We start from the raw sequence: 17,061 nt of genomic DNA on the forward strand, positions 1-17,061 counted from the left end.
GTGAACTTGCACGGATTGACCTGGAAGATGACAACAACACTCATTTATACCGAAAGCTTTGTTGATGAACTATGAAAAGCACACAGCTGAATTCTGATGAATTCGATTAAACCGGAAGTGATCTCACTGCAGTTAATAGATCAACGAGCCATACAAAAATAATCAGACGTGTTTCTGCTGTTTACGAAGAGGACAACTGATTGTCTCTAAACTAACCTCGCTGCAAAAACAAATTTGATTCTTCTTTAGGATTTCACCAAAAGAACATCTGAACAGCGGACCAAACAGGAGAAGCTGTATCGCAGGCGTAGATCGAGCGTGAGAACACACAATATTTTAGATCAGCGGCGACCTTTGAAGAGTAAAAGTGCACCAAAACTCGCCAAACCCGCCAAATCTAGGCATTTATCAGCAGCGCAAGCTGTAACTTGCTGTCACCTTCCAACATCGTGAATTAATGTTTGTTTGCCAGTCTGTTGTCCGTGAAATCAATGGCAAAATCAACTGATAATTTCAATTCCTTAAGTAGTATATAGGGAAGTCGACAAATACCGTTTCGAAGAGGGAGAAGTATTTCCCCGTTTTACAACCCCCAGTTTTAATTCCGAAGCTCACAAGCTCGCTTCGGAATTAAAGCTGGGGGTTGTAAAGCGGGGAAATACTTCTCCCTCTTCGAAACAGTATTTGTCGACTTCCCTATATACTACTTACAACTACGGGGAAGGGGAAGGATACCAATTAGAAACAAACGACCCCGCTGTTATACCGCTCGAACCTAAGCGATGCTTCGAGCAACAAACAAGTGTGCGTGGTTGATGCGTAGCCGGAAAGAAAGCTGCGAACTTTCCGAGGCCATTCAAAACCTCCCTCCAGAGCTTCGCGAGAAAATTTACAAAGATTATGTCACCATAACAAGCGAGCGGATTTGGGTTGGGACAAGGTCCACGAGCATATTTCAAAACTGCCTTTCTGCCAATACAGGCAGCAGATTGCACCAATGATAATTTGTTTTGAATATCCGGACTGCTATTTCGAGGGCTGTTGTTTCCCCTGTTTCGAAAGGGAGGGGGCTCTTCATAAACCATCTCTAAGCCCGCCGATGAAGTTAATACCTCTCATAGAAGCCAGCCCTGAGTACAAGAATTTTTTGAAAGTATACTCCTGAGATGGTTATAATTGGCATGAGTGGTTCCGAGCAGGAATTTAATAAGTGTGTGCTGAAAAAGGAGGGGTTTCACCTGGGATCAAGCATAGCAGCATCCTTCGTTCGAAGCAATAGTTTTGTTTTGAAATCTGTGAGTTGCGTGACGTTTTTCTCAGAAAGACTGGAACCTGATATTTATTTCCCAGGCCCTTGGACGAGCAGTACTGAAAAACATGGAGGACAACTCAAGATTTTTTGTTTGGGCCATAACAGAATTTACAAAAAAAAATACGCTAAGTCAACGCGCTGTAAGTTATTTTTTCATCACAGAAGCTGCCGAAGTGAAGCGAGCAGGGGGAAACGAGAAAATAACAAGATTTGATCACAGCGTTCTATCGATCGTAACATGAAATATTCTTTAACAAGGGGCTCAATCGAGCCTGTTTAAGTTTTCTCTGCTTCTCGCATGGCTTCAACGACTTGATATGTTATCTGTCTGACCTCTTTCAGCCAAACGGGTGTAGAAAGTTCCATGAAAATAAAACAAATCGCGTGGAAAAGCACAAGCATTTTGGCCTTCAGAAGTACTGTTGCGATATAATTTATTCAGCCAACCTCTAATTATAGCAAGCATGACATCATCTCGCCTCCCAAAAGCGCATGCGTATGTGTATATACCGCGAAATTTAGGCAAAGGACAGAGAAGCTTCACCACAAGTGACAGGGGAGGCAAAGTGATCAATGTATATAGCTTGCTGCATTATATCATTTATCAGCGAGCAAATGAAGGTGCTTTTGGATATGAGGTTGGCCCCCTCTGATTCCTAATACGGCACTTACAGGCGCTTGTCAGAGGTATGGGGTGAGGCCGTCTACGGCGACAACCCCAGGTAAACCCGCCCCGGCCCAGTGGAAACTGGGGGGTGCTCAGAGGTCCCTCGGGATCTCAAACCTCGTGCCCAGAGGTAAAATGGGAATCGACAGCCGCCTTGTCACCGGCGGGTAAGTCCTAGCCGGGGCTAGGCAAGAACAGCCAACGAGCACCCCCCGACAAGGCTTTTGCCTTTTTGTGTGACCTGTCACGCAAAGTCACGCGTGACAGTAACGTAATCCAGTCACGCAACGTCACGCGTGAAGGTAACGCGGTGTAACACGATCATCTGTTTTTAATAAGACTTAGAGATAATTTTGTGTTTTTTCGCTCAAAATTTAGTTCAAATTTGTGCTGTACTCCGCAAGTTTTTTTCTATATTCTTCCCGAACCTGGTTTCTTATTTTTTCAATATCTGGCTGGATTGGATTTGTTTGTTTTTGCGCAAAGTTTGAGCGTAAAGTCTCTTTAAGTTGGCAATATTTCTGCATTTCACGTGTGATCAGTTGAAACTCCGTGTCAGAAACACGATTATCATTCAGAGCTTGTGAGACAGCTGTTTATCGAGTCATGTTTTGCAATAGCCAGAGAATGGATTCTCGAGTGCTTATTAACTTTGCGTTCAAGCTTCTTGTTGACAACGGACAGGCCAGTGGAAGCTGCGCCAGATAAAGCTGCTATCGCGGCCACAGGCGTGCCGATAACAATTCCAACACCAGTGAGTGTTGTTGCAACAGCCCCAGAAGACAGAGCTGCAGTGACGGCGCCAAGGCCAACCACGGAATAGTGAAGCGCTTTCCGGGCTTTTTTATATTTTTTCAACACAAGCCTGTAATGCTCAACCTCAGCAGATATTTCTTTTTCAATTTTACTTATCTCAGTTAGCCGGAAATTCTCGGCATTTGTCGTTTCGGGAAGGCTTGGATAGATTCTTTGTGTATATAAAGAAATTTAATTTAACTCTAATTCAAAAAGAAGCGGGAAGCCCTTGAAATCAAAGAGTTCGCCCTTTTCATCTTTCACGCTAATAGTGATGCTATTTATAAACTCGTCTGTAGAACAGTCTCGCAAAACCTGTTGCGGAGAACCCTGGTAGCTTACCTTTTCAAAAGGCTTCCCTTTCACATCAAACAGGGCTAAGACATCTGACCTTTTGCCATTGAACAGATTCCGTTCTGTGTCGATCAAATTACAATGAATGAAATATGTCGTTGGAGCTGTAAGCCTTTTTACGAATGTTATAAAGTTCAACTTTCGCCCAATACCAAGCAAACCGGCTAAATCACGATCAAGTTCTATCGGTTTTAACCCAAAATTTTTGATTACAAGCTGGCCAACAGGTTGATTTATTTCTGTCTCCAGTTTATATGAATATTTTGCGAACAGACCGTTTATTTCTTTTGCCAAGCTTTCTAAATTATAATGCCCTGGGGGTAATTTACTAACTGACAAAGCTCTATCTTTGTCTTTATCTCCCAAGGAGGCTGAACCTTCTTTTTTCAAAGTGTCCCAGCTGTTGAATAAACTACAAGAAATGAGTTTCATGAAATGTACTTTCGGTATCGGCTCTTCAAAATAGATAGTCCCTCCGTTCTCCTGTGTGACAATAGTGAGAACAACCATTTTATATTTAACAAACAAAATTGTGTCCAAATAAGATGGCGAATTTGTGGAAAGACCCTGAGTTTGTGAAAAAAGCGGATGCCGCGAAGAAAAAGGCGTGGACAAATTTTTTAAACCACTTTCCAAAAGCGGAAAAAAGCCGGTTCGTTTCACAAGAAAGCATCGACGAGAAAAACAACGCAACCGCAGAGGTGTTTTCCAAAGAAAGCGACGGCTCGTTACAAAGCGTCTTCGGTTCAGACAGGCGGTATTGGAGCGCGGAAATGAAACAAGCGCTTGGTTTGGGAGATAGCGGGCGTTTTCCTTACCAATTGTCGCCGCTTGGTTCAAAAGTTTCTTTGCCCATCCCTGCGGTACCTTTCGACGGCAAAGCGCCAAGCTTGAAGAAAATATTCAACGTCGAAATAAAAATCTACGTCACACCTGAAAAAATTTTTCACGACAAAATTCAGAGAAATATTTCAAGAAACCAAACTCAGGCATACTTCTGGAACCGAATCAAAACACTGGTTAGGGGGGCCTGACATGAAATATTAGCCGCAACAGCTAAACTTCGCTGTTTTCTGCACGACACAAGGGTGTGGAGTTTCAAGTGAAATCTTTGACAGCGGTGTAAATCTCCCCCCGCAGATAAAAGCTTTTTATATCTTCCATGTGTATTTCACGATAAGGCGCATTTTGTACCAGCTAGGAGGTATTCAGAGCATAAGCGCTTTGCCCGGAGACCCGACGTTCAGCCAAATGAATAATCATTACGACGTTGCTTCGTACAAAAGGATATGCGACGAGTTCGGCATAGACCCCTCGAGCGATTTTCGCTTCACACAAGAGAAAAACCACGGCTTGGGAAGTGTATACATTGGCGTGACAGGGCACGGGCCGTTGAAAACAGGAACCGCTTATCCAGGAGGGTTCTATAAATTCAGTGATGAAGGCGGTGCGGCAAGCAAAGGAAATCTGCTTTCTTTCATTGAACCTGATGCCGTGGCCCAGTATGACTGGTTCGCGCCAAACACAACATCTGGTTTGACGCAGGTGGGGTTATCGAGAATCAACCAGTCAATCGAGGCTTTCGTTTACTGCACCCTGGGCGCACAAGTCAACGTCCGCAGCAGCATTCTCGGTTCTGGTGGCCGAGCAAAAGAAGCCCAGAGCGAGTTTCTTGTTCTGATGGAAGACGCGATCAGACAACCCGACCTGGCTAAGAGCGTGCAAAGGTACCAGCTCACGGTGGATCAAGCGAAGGTCAGGCTCAATCTTGCTGTAGCCCCCATGGCCTGGCTTATGCCCGCGCAAATGATAATCAACACAGAAAGCACAATCGGTTACAACAACAAGCTGAAACAAGCGGTCTCCGGGATGAAACTTGGGGTGAACAACGAGGTAAACCCGGAGACAAAAAAAGCTGGGCTCAAACTCATGGCAGGCGGCCCGTCAAAAATTAACCCTCTCAACAGCCATCCGTCCAACCCGATACACAAAGCCGCAACAGCCGAATCAAAAAAACCATCTTCTACCGAAACTCAGCAAGCACAGCCGACGGCACAAAAAATAGAGCCCAAGGCTCCAGATAAAACACCGCAACACGAAATAAACAAAACAGCTGTCATTATCGGCGTAGTAGGATTATCGGCTTTGCTGTTCATGGCTTGGCGGTAAAGTTAACGCTGCTTCTTAAAATATTCTTCAAACAAAAAGGCCACCACGGCAAGAATAAGCAGCCAGGTGTGCTCGGCCAGAAACCCGACGACTTGGCCCGCAGCTTTGAATAGAAAGCTCACGATTGCCCCGAGGAGCCCAAGCAGTATGTAAGCGATTTTTTTGCCGAGCTCTTTTAGCCCATTTCCCACAGCCTTGCCGGTGGCTTTCAAACCTCTGGTAAGGACCCCGATGACAGCTCCGATTGTGGTCCCTGCAGCAAGAAATATTGCTGTTACCGTCACGCCATATTTTTGGAAGAAGTCTCTCACTCTTTCCCAAAGAGTCTTCTCTCCATCTTCAAGCTGAGTGGCATCTCTCCCGATTTCTTCAAGCCGGGCATCAACTCGACGGATCTCTTTGTCACGCCAGTCTACTCTTTCTTCTGCCGCATCTTTTTCGTAAGGCACCGCATCTTTATCGTTCATAATCTCAAGGTCTTTTTCCTGCGCCTTTTCCAGTTCTTCTTTATCAATTTGTAGAAGTTTCATTTCTTTTTCCATGTATTCATTTCTCGCACCAAGTATTGTTTGGAACTCTTTTTCTTCTTCGTCCAGTCTTTTTGTTTCTTGATCAATATCTGAAATTTTTTTTTTCTGCTTCTTGTTTTCGTTCGGGGTTAAAGTCTGTTTCTTCATTATCCAGCAACTTTCTGAATTCAAACTTCCTTATCTGATCAAGGGCTTCTTTTCGTTTCTTTATTGCTTTGAGAGCTTCGCGCGCATCTTCTTTTTCTTTTTCTGCTACATCTACTGTAATCGAATCTTCCAGAACCTGAATATCTTCCTCCGATATTGATCTATCTTTTGCCGCTTGAACACTTCCCTCATATTTGCTTCTTGCCTTTTGATGTTCTGTTTCAAGACTTATCAATTCTCTTTTCAGTTTGTCAATTTCCTCTTGTGAACCCTCTTCATTTTCAAGATCTTCGACCTGTTGTTGTTTTTTTCTCATGGCTTCTCTAATTTCATCCATTTATTTTTTATTTTTTTCTTTCTGTGAAGCCTCGTATTGTATCGTATTATATTGTATTGTATCGTATTGTATCGTATTATCGTTTGTCGGTCCTTCTCGTATTTGGAAGCCCCGAGAGCAGTTTTTATTTCTTTCGAAAGGTTTGGATTAATTCGATCTTTTCCCGTGCTCTTGCCTCTGGTAAACATGTCATACGTTTTTTTGCCAGCTCCAAACATTTTGAGTTGGAGCTTCCCCTTTGAGCTGTACGAAACCTCAAGCACGCTTGAGCTCATGTCCGGGAAGAAATCTTTTGCAACAACCCACGCTTGTTCACTCAGGGTCTGAGCCCCGGTGAAAGGGGTTTCCGCATAAGAAGTTTCAGGCAACCCGCTTTTTTCAGTCTGCATTGTCTTCATTGGAATTTCTTCCTTACCATTTGGCGTGGATGCATTTTCTGGGAAGAAAGGAGTCGTATCGTTGGCATCTCTACCTTCATCATCGTCATCCCAATCGTCTGGGTGAAAAGCAGGGTTTTCAAAGCTAGTCCCTTCGACTTCTCCCATAACAATATATTTCAAGCCTGTTTTTTTTTAAATTAGAAAAATAATCGCCGGTGTTTTATACGAAATGTCAGTGCCAGAGAACCTTCGCCCAAGGTACAACAAAAAGACATTACACGCCATGCAGGCCAAGCGTGAGGTCAATCGAATCACCTTTACCCCCTCTGAAGCCAACCCCGGCAATACGCTGTATGTTTCCGTGCCAAAGCTGAACGAGAACGAGGTTCTGGTGCCGGGCTCGCTAGCGCTCGTCTTTGACATCGACCTTTCTGGAGGGCACGCCAACAACTTCCTTGTCCAGAACGTCACGCGAGCACTCGTTGACAGGCTGGTCGTGAAGTTTGCAGGCACTATCCTGCAAGACACGGTTGGGCATGACATATACAAAACTTTCGAAGACCTTTTTCTTTCGCAGGAAGAACGAGACAACAGGATTCTCGAATGGATTCAGAGCGAGGATCTATGCAAGATCCGCTCAGACGCGGGAGACAAGAAAACCTCGGGCGTCGACGCTGAAAACAAGCTGAACGAGGTATACGGAAAAAAGTACCGGATCAGGCTTGACCATCAGATCTTAACCAACCATGGCGTTTTCTACCCCCAGGCCCTTTACAACGACCTCACGTTCGATGTAAAACTTGCCGAAGCTATACACGTGGTCAGAGGTTCTGATTCAACCCAGCTGAAATACAAGCTGAAAAACATCCAGCTCGAGTACAAAATGATCCGCAGCAAGACTCTGGCAGACGAGGCACGGAGCGTTTACTCCAGCGGTAAAGAGTTCACTTACGACCACGTGATGCATGACAAAGAGGTGGCCTTCAAAAAAGACACTGACACGAGGATCAACGTCAAAGTCAACGCCCAAAGAAGGTCACTAAAAGCCCTCCTCCTACCGTTCATCGAGCCGTATGATGGGGGCGCCAGAGATTCAGAAAAATTCATCTTCCCGGATCTGACGAAAGTCAGCGTCACGGTCAACGGCGCGCCCAACATGCTTTACAACAACGGCATCGAAGGCAAGGACGTGTGGGAAGAGGCCCGCAACTTGTTTGTGAAAGAAAAAATAAAACCGAGCACATGAATATGACAAAATTTTACACCGATGATAAGTTCGGGCTTGTGATTGACATGCGCTCCATGGCGGACCAAGAAATGCACGGCAGCGGCACGCGGATTGTGAACAGTACGGACGGTGTCCAGCTGGAAATTGAGCGGAAAGCCGAGGGCTCAGGCGACGTGAAATGTCATGTATTTGTAATCTCCGACTACCAGTTCAACATTATGGACAGACAGCTAGAATCTGTACAGTTTTAATATGAACATGGACCCAAGCAAGATTCCATTCAACGCTCTCATCGTGGGTCCGACTAATTCTGGCAAATCAAGGTTTGTGGTGGACCAGCTCTACCGCCCTTTCCGCTTCAAATTCGACTACATCGTGCTCATCTGCCCGACATTCGCACACAACAAGACCTACCACCGAATTGGTGAAAACGATCCAAGAATGGATGTGATAGTATGCGAGCAGCACGACGTGGAAAAGTGGTTGAAGCTCGTGAGATGGCTTTTCGAGGGCACCAACACGCTCATAATCCTCGATGACTGCGCAGCCTCAAAAGATGTGAAAGGGCGTACAGGCGAGCTGGTGAATCTCGCCTTTTCCGCTCGACATATGGGCATCAGCGTTTGGGTGCTGACCCAGAAGATGACCGGCATAACAGCTTCCTTCCGGGAGAACGTGGCGGTGATCGGTCTCTTTTACACCCCCTCGGCCAAGACCACGAAAGTCATTTTTGATGATTACGCCGGCGAACTCTCCCTGGATGAGTACAAAGGTCTGGTTTCAAAGTTGAAAGAGCGAAAGTTCTCTTATCTTGTGTTCTCACTTCGCCACCCCTACGGGATAAGACATTTTGAATAAAAAAATGGAAGCTGTATATAGCCTTGCACAATGGCTGAAGAAGAGGTCGCGTTAGCAGAAGTTATTAACCTTCTTCAAACCGAGCCCGAGCCGAGTGGTCCAGCAGGTGTCCTAGTTCCAACCGCCCCAGGACCTGACATTCCTGCTCTTCGTGAGCAGCTGGCCGTGCTGGTGTCCACAGGCAAAGCCAAAGAGGCCAACGGAGTGCAGTTAACCCACGAGCAGGTGAAGCGCCTGAGCGACAAAGAGGTCGAGAAATACACCAAACGCTACGAGACGTACGTGGGCTCAAAGACAACAGAAAACCTGGTCGACAGCTTCATTTTTCTTGTATCCAAAGTGGTCGGAATGTCCGTCAACATCACATACATCGACGCTTACCAAAAAGAGCTCAGAAACGACTACATCATAAACAAAGAGCTCTCCAATCTGGCCGGCAACCTCGCTTTGAAGTGCGGCCGGTTTCTTGCTGCGGCCAACGCGGTGTTCATCACCACAAAACATATTGATTTTAGTCCACAGTTGTCGGAGCAGATCCACCCTTCTCGTGATGAATACGGCTATCCGCTTGAGGGCGTTGATGAAGTAGCCGGATCAGCAACTGCAAAATGACTGGTCACCAATCATCAACAACTGCTGAGGGGAGTGCTGACAAAAAAAAAATTAATTAATTTAAACATTTTTCATTTACTTAGAATACAATTTGTTTCAGAATGTCTACCGAACAATCCGAGAGCGCACCTGCCGTCACGGCGCATACACAGGGCGAGACCCAGGCAGCACCTGCCGCCGATATCACACAGCAAGCGACAACTCCGACTGCAACAACTTCAACTACTCGCGTAAAAAATCCCAAGCGTGTGGCCGCTGGCAAAAATTGTTGCTGAAAGAACGCGGCTGGCCCGGGAGCAACAGAAAAAAGCAGCTGAGGCTTATATGGCAAGCAACAAGGTGAAAGCCACCACAGCGGCTCCCGAGCCAGCCTCGACTGCAGAAGGCGAAAGCCCAAAGTGCAGCGGTGAAAAAAATAGCAGCCTCAGCACCACCCAATGGCTTGCTGTTGGCAGCATAGTCGTTTCACTGGTCGGGATTTATTACAAACGGAAAGAGCTCAAAGCCGCGTTCGCCAAAAAAACGCCTGAGCCCGCCCCTGAGCCCCCGCATGTTGAGCCAGAACCCGCTCGCGCGACACAGCCAAAAGGATTTTAAAAAATGATTTAAAGTTTTGAGTGTAATCTATATCACGATGCCAGAACTTAACGTTCCACAGGCTCTAATCACTTTCGCCACCTCTTTTGGTGTCACGTATGTGCCTGCAATTTTTTGAGAGCAGCATTTGACAATAAGGACGAAGAAAAAATAAGACAAAGAAGAATAGAAGAGGAAGTAAGAAGAAGAATAGGAGAAATATTAAAAAGAAGAGAAAAAGTAGAAGAAGAAGAGGAAGCGGAAAAGACAGATTAATTTATTTTAAACTTTTGTTTTTACTTATATCAACCGCTATCATGTCAGACAACAAGCTTGTTAAGACCATCATGGACGCCGCTACTCTCACTGGCTTGGCCGCTGGCATCGGGTGGGCCGCAAAAAAGGTTGTAAAAGAGAATTTCACTTCTGATCCCAGCAGCAGTGCGATGAATTACGTGAAGTTCACTGCCGTCGTGACGGGCAGCATTGCTCTCAAAAAGTACCTCGAGGACCAAAAAATCTTCCCCGACAGCGTTTGAAATTGATGATTTAAAAAAAAGACGCTGCTATATAGCACCATGGCAAGCATCGCGATTATGGTTGGCGGGGCTGTGTTGAACGCCACGGCTTTTATCGGAGGCAATTGGCTAGGGCGCTTGGCGGGGGCGACAAAGCTGCGCTTGAAGAAAAAAAACGCCATGACAAAGCTCTCGAGGCATACCAAGCGGCTTACGCCAAATACACTCGCGACCGCACCCATCTTCTCGACTGGATTGCGACCAACGCGCAAATAAAGGCGGAGGCCAAGCAGAACCTCACCAACACTGACTATGCCTTCAAACTCTACAACCAGGCGCATCCTGACGAACACATGATACCCCCCAAAGAGCCCAAGTTCTCAGATTTCTATCAGCCAAGCGAGCAGCAGAAAAATGGCGAACTCATGTTCGTGTGCGCCGGGGCGCTAGCTCTGGGCTACGCGGCCTTCCGGTTCCTTTAAACATTTTTACACCTTACTTATAGTAACGCTATGGACGCCAAACTAGCAAAGATATACTACGGACCCGGGGGCTACTGAAAAGGTATCGCCGCGATAAAAAAATTAGCCGAGGCCGCCAAGGTACCTGAAGAAACCGCAAAAAGGTAGCTGATCAGGCAAGCGCTCTGGGAGATATTCCTCCCCGCTCCGAGGCGAATTCCTCGGCCGAAATTCGACGTTCCAACACCCAACAAGGTCCATTAGGCGGACCTTCTTTTTCTGCCGCACGACAAGCTACCTCGTGGCCGCAAAGTGTTCAAATATGCGCTGACCGTTGTCGACGTGGCCAGCCGCTACAAAGAGGCCGAACCCCTGACTTCGAAAAATTCTGATGAGGTCGCCCAGGCCTTTCAGAAGATTTACAAGCGCGGGCCTCTCAAATGGCCCCAAATGCTGCAGGTTGACCCCGGGCGCGAATTCATGGGCGCTCTCACAAAAGAGATGGAAAAGCACAAAACATATATCCGGCGCGGGAGCGTTGACATTCACCGCGACAAGGCCATTGTTGAACGTTTCAACCGCACCCTGGCTGAGCGCTTGTTCGGGCACCACTACGCCGTGGAAATGCTTCTCCCTGAGGGACCACGGTCCACTGCCTGGGTGAAAAGACTTCCAGAAGTTGTTTCGGCTTTGAACAACGAGGTCACAAGCCTTATCGGCAAGAAACCCGCCGTTGCCATCAAAGAAAAATCTGTTTATGCAAGGCCATCGACACCTTATTCAAGGCCTGTTGGAAAAAACGAAAAAATACTCCCCTCTCTTGTCCAAGTTCGTTATCTCTACCAGCCCGGCGAGCTTGAAGGTGGTGTAAAAAGAGCCACAGACCCAATCTGGTCTTTGAAAGTTTACAGCATTGAAAGATCTTTCACCAAACCGGATCAACCCGTTCTCTACTATTTGCGCGACGGTCCCAAGCGCGGCTTCGTGCGTGAAGAACTGCTCGTTGTCCCTCCAAATACTACTCTTCCTCCGGCTGACGTGAACTAAATGTGAAATTCGATTGGTTCGGTGTGTATCCCATCGGGCAGCACCCACCGCTTGTCGTAATACGCGCTCAGCCCCAGCGTCTGCTGCTCGTAAGTTACCATTTGCCCGTCCCGCATCCTGAAACCTCTGTTGGTTGCCATATCTTTGCTGCCTTCCAACGCTGCCTTAAAACGCTGCCACGTGATCCCGTTTTGCTTCTTCGACATCCCTTTGTAGCTTACCTTATTTTTTTCACCACACTCTCCTTCGTCTCCGAAATAGCACTTAGAGCACAGAGCAATCATCCGGCTGCCCTCGAACTCCATCTTGAATAGGCCCGGAGTCCTGCTGCTCCACTTGTTCCATGACAGCCACTTACGTTTTTCTGCCTCAAATTGTTTCTTCATCTCCGGCCGAACAATGTCTTCGAGTCGATCGCCAGATATCGCCATGTAAAGGCTGTCAGTATCCATCTGTATCAGTTCGAAGTCTTTCCGGTCGATATACCTGTCGAGAAAGTCGTAATAGAACTCCAACATCCGCAGCTTCGCCAGCTGATAGACAGCGATTCCAACGTGAAATGGCCGTCTGATTGTGATCCGAGGCTTCCGGCTTTCCAACTCATACGCCTCCCCGACCTCTTCAAGATCAGAGAAATACGCGCTTCGCAATGCTCTGTCGACCACCTTCTCGTCTTTGGTGTAAATCACGTTTGTTTGCCGCTCCAAAGCTTCAATGAGCTTCCCGTACGCGCTGTTTCCCAGCAGTTTGAACACTTCAGCGAGCAGCGCCTTGCTTTTGTCCACGTCTCCTGTACGGCGCGCCTCCGTCACCTGCTCCACGAACCAGGGAAAGATCTTGGCAGGTTGGTAGTCGATTGTTCTGTAAACCTTCGTGATCACCGCCCCGTGGTTCACGTACCACAGCAGCAGAGGGGCGTACACCAACAACCCTTCTGCAGACAGCGCCCCCACAAGTTGTTTTCCGTCTCCGCGCTTTCTGCCGGTTCGAGTTAAGTAATCGAGCATATGTTTCGGCACAGCTTTGCCAGGGACCTTTTTATTGTAAAAGAAAGGACACTTCTCCGAATACTTTGGATGCAAGAGCTCTGGAATCTCGATGTCGACTTCGGCAAATCCGAATCAATTTCCTTCTTTGAGCTTGTGCGTTAGTACAAGAGCGGCCTCCGCTTGGAACTCGTCGTCGTAGTGCACGACCCTCTCCTTCCCGCAAGGCATTTCTCTGAGCATGGTCGAAAGATAGAGGGCGTTGGAGTCATAACCAGGGATATTTTTGCAAAGAAACGGTTCTGATAGTTGATGAGACCTTATCCTTGTAACACCAACTTCGTGGTATCTTGTGAAAACGAGGCTCGGCCCTCCGATAACAGCTTCTTTCAGCATCGCATACGCTTCTTTGCCCGGGATGTAAAGCTCCGCACCACGCTCAACCGCTCCCCGGAGCAAGTAATGTAAACTCACGCCTGGGATGCCGACAGCGTCTTTCAGAATGTCGATTCCCTTCTCGGTGTAAAAGTTTCTCATCTTTTCCAGAGCCTCAAGGCCGGGAGCCACATCGAGATTGTTGTAGTAACGCAGCCAGTCCGAGAAGGTGCGCATGCCCTTTTCTTTGAACACTCGTTGACACCCTTCCCATTCCTCCCGCGTGAGAACGTATCCGCCCTTTAGCTTCGAATACCACTCCTCGTATTTTGGTAGCCCGGGGAAATCAAGCTTTTCGGGGGTGTCAAACCATTCGTATGGAAACCAGGATTTCACTGTCTTACATCCGTAGGCTTTCACCCATTTGTCATAGCTCGTCCCCGGCCCAAGGTAGTTGATGATATCAAGGAAACGGAATCCCCAGGTGAGCAAGAACATGGTTTTGTTCCCGTTTTTTGCCACACTGACTTGTTTCAGCAAGGCGGCCCGCGAAGTGGTGTTTGATCAGATTCAGATCGTAACTTCCTGAGTTGAACCCGACGACAGGACCCTGGTTGCACCATTCATCGATTTTTTTTGTCGCTGCGCTTTTGGCAGCAGGTGCGCGTCTTCTGGCACAAACTCCGCTCGTACCTGGGCCAGGATGTTTTTTCCGCGTCTCTCCAGCTCTTCCATAAACTTGCGGACCAACTCCGCGGGGTCTCTTTCATAGATGTGGGTGGGCTCTCTTTCAAGGGTGTCGCCAACGCTCACCGAAATTGGCACGTGCGCGTTTTCTATCGTGAGCGCGAGCGTCGCTTCCTTCCGATAGTTTTTATCGCCATAAGCCTCGAAATCGTACAAGATCGCGTGCGGGTAGCTTTTTGTTTCGGCCCGCGGAAGTTCCCCCTTAAGAAGCCCAACTTCGCAAGACCATGCCTCGATTACTTCGTAGCCGCTCTCCCGCAGAAATGCTGTACGGTTCAACGTGGCTTGGGACAGTTCTTCAGCTGTTTTACCGTTTTTGATAACCCTTTGTTCTCGATAGTGCGGGAAACATTTTGGGCATCCGTGGAAGGGGCAGCCGTGGTATTGGAACACCGTTCTCGTTTCGTGGTTGTACCCGTCGACAGGCGAGCTCTTCATTCCGCTTTCACGCGCTAGCCATCTCTCCCCCCCATGCCCGCATCTTGCGTGATGAATGTGGATACCCCGTAGCTTCGCTTCTCGCTCAAGCCACAGCAGCGCTTGTCTGGATGCTGTGCTGTTTGGGTACATCGCTTTATCGAAAGCTGTCTGCGGGGCTTCGACTTTTCCACCCGGGCAATGGATTACCGTTTTTCCTGCACTGCAGGTTTGGAAATGCCGTTTGAGATTGCCTGCTTGTGTGAATCTCTGACGGCAATGCCCGCATTCATAGGTTTTTGCCAGCTTTGCGATGTCTTTTATCACAAAGGCGTGCCCTTGATAAATTCCGATTGTCAGAATGTTTGTCAGCTTAGGATTCGCGTTTCTTCTGAGATACCATACAACTTCTCCATCTTCTCTGCGCTCAGGCTCGTAGACACGTGTTCCGAACCAAGCTGAGACAGCGGTGCCCTGATTCAGATGGGCTTCAACATTGTTCAACTCATCTAGAGACGTTTTTGCGAAGTTTGCAGGTATGGTTTTGAGTTTGTAGAAACTCTGGGCCAAGCTTCTGGCTTCTTTTGTGCTTCGATCTACACGCGCTCCTCGGTGCACCGCGATGCAACGCCATAGACACAGGTTGTCTTTATACGTGTCCAACGCCACCATTGCCCGGCTATGGGCAAGGTTGCGCAGCCAGTCAGGTAACGGGCCTGTTCCCACCAACGGCTGCCTGTCAAGCACAACCTTCAGGTCAACGTCGAAAAAGCTTTCAAACACCCACTTTGTGTTCGGCCTTACAACGCTTTCAAGCTCAATGCGTCTTTTTTCCTGGCTGCTAAGTCATTCTTCTGCCTCTTCCAGTCTGTTTATCCAAGGTGAGCCGTGGTTTGTGTAGCACAGAATCACCGTTCCATCTTCAATGTTGCGTAACTGATATGAGAAAACATGCCTCAGATAAAACGCCGTGCTTACGTTTTCCCGTATCTTCTCCATAAAGGTTGTTGTTAGGTCTTTTTTCAGACCTCTGATGAAGCGCCATCGAATATAACGCCGCCCTTTACTCTCTCCCCCCTCATGTGTTGCATCATCGAACAGGTCCAGAATCTCATTCTGTCACTGTTCGGATGTTCTGCGCAGGGAAAGGGTCGTACTCCCTCAGAAGCTCTTGATTTTTTTCTCACCTTTCTTTGCCGGGGAGGGGGGTCTTGGTTGGTAAGGTTTTGGAAGTAAAGGTTTTTGCAAACTCTTCTGCGTTTCTTGGGAAATAGGTTCATTCAGCACGTTCTGAACAATCTTTCTAACCGCTGGCTCTTTTTCTGAAAGTAATTGATCTAAATACTGCAACGTTGCTGGATCGATTTTTGCAAGTTCTTCTTCCAGTCTTTCTTCAAACCTTTGGTTAATGGAAGACATAGTGACTTGTGATATAACAAGAGGTTTCATTTCTCTAATTGGGTTGACATCAGCTCTAGCAAAACAGTTCAAAAGTTTTCTTTGCTTTTTTGCGCTTGCGGATAAGCCGCTATTTTAGCGTGCTCCCGCCGCATGGAATGCATAGACGGTAATCACACAAAATCCCGACTCCGCAGCCTCTACACGGAGCTGGCATTTTCATTCCTTTCTTGAGTTGATAGTTGTGCTGCCTGCAATAAGCGCCGACACAGCTCTTTCCGCAGCTTTCTTTCCGGCTACGCATCAACCACGCACACTTGTTTGTTGCTCGAAGCATCGCTTAGGTTCGAGCGGTATAACAGCGGGGTCGTTTGTTTCTAATTGGTATCCTTCCCCTTCCCCGTAGTTGTAAGTAGTATATAGGGAAGTCGACAAATACTGTTTCGAAGAGGGAGAAGTATTTCCCCGTTTTACAACCCCCAGCTTTAATTCCGAAGCGAGCTTGTGAGCTTCGGAATTAAAGCTGGGGGTTGTAAAACGGGGAAATACTTCTCCCTCTTCGAAACGGTATTTGTCGACTTCCCTATATACTACTCCTTACAGAATAGCGAGATCGAGTTTTTAGAAGAAAATTAATTTCGACCATGTTTCTTAGACTTCCCACAAGTCGACCTTTTCATAATCCTTGACTTATTTATCTCCCTCGAGACGGCGAGAGGGTAATCTTCGAGCGGCGAAGTCGCGAGGGCGAGCGCGAGCGACGTAAGCCGCGAGAGGTCGACTTGTTTCACTTGCAGGAATGTGAATCACAGCGTAAATTTTTGGCGCGAAAAACATGATCGACATTACTTCCATCAAAACGTTTACGAGTGTACGAGTACTGTTCCCTAACTCAGATAAATTTATTTGTGTACAGTGCAGTATGTAGTCAGCAACTGGCAAACAGCAAAAGCTGTTCCGTTGAGTAATAATTTCTGAACAGACAAAACCGTGTTTAATCGATCGAGAATTATTTTAGTCTAGATTAACCAGCTATCGACCAGAGAGCTGCCTGACAAATGCTATAAACTTATGTAGATCTAGCTTGTACCGAAAAGAATCCGAATTAACTAAAGAAGGCGTGATAAGTTGGGGAGAGCCTTAATTC

At 47.1% G+C, this 17,061-nt stretch overlaps 1 protein-coding gene and 3 pseudogenes across 1 annotated transcript; 3 read left to right on the forward strand and 1 right to left on the reverse strand.

The window, feature by feature from the left end:
• Positions 1–3,608: 3,608 nt before the first annotated feature.
• On the forward strand, positions 3,609–5,385 carry LOC149114670 (uncharacterized; annotated as a pseudogene).
• Positions 5,386–6,873: 1,488 nt separating this feature from the next.
• LOC149114671 (uncharacterized) lies at positions 6,874–7,948 on the forward strand. The gene has a single exon (XM_089284133.1). It carries the CDS (start codon positions 6,921–6,923, stop codon positions 7,935–7,937), a length of 1,017 nt encoding a protein of 338 aa, XP_089140259.1. The 5' UTR covers positions 6,874–6,920; the 3' UTR covers positions 7,938–7,948.
• Positions 7,949–9,490: 1,542 nt separating this feature from the next.
• LOC149114672 (uncharacterized) lies at positions 9,491–10,555 on the forward strand (annotated as a pseudogene).
• Positions 10,556–11,971: 1,416 nt separating this feature from the next.
• LOC149114673 (uncharacterized) lies at positions 11,972–13,514 on the reverse strand (annotated as a pseudogene).
• Positions 13,515–17,061: the final 3,547 nt, after the last annotated feature.

This window comes from Orbicella faveolata, unplaced genomic scaffold (genome assembly GCF_042242905.1).
Source record: "Orbicella faveolata isolate gen_17 unplaced genomic scaffold, um_ofav_v1 contig_13, whole genome shotgun sequence".
Classification (NCBI taxonomy): domain Eukaryota; kingdom Metazoa; phylum Cnidaria; class Anthozoa; order Scleractinia; family Merulinidae; genus Orbicella; species Orbicella faveolata.

Excerpts from the sequence above, each read along its gene's own strand:
- LOC149114671 (XM_089284133.1), top strand. The coding sequence starts at position 6,921 with ATGTCAGTGCCAGAGAACCTTCGCCCAAGGTACAACAAAAAGACATTA.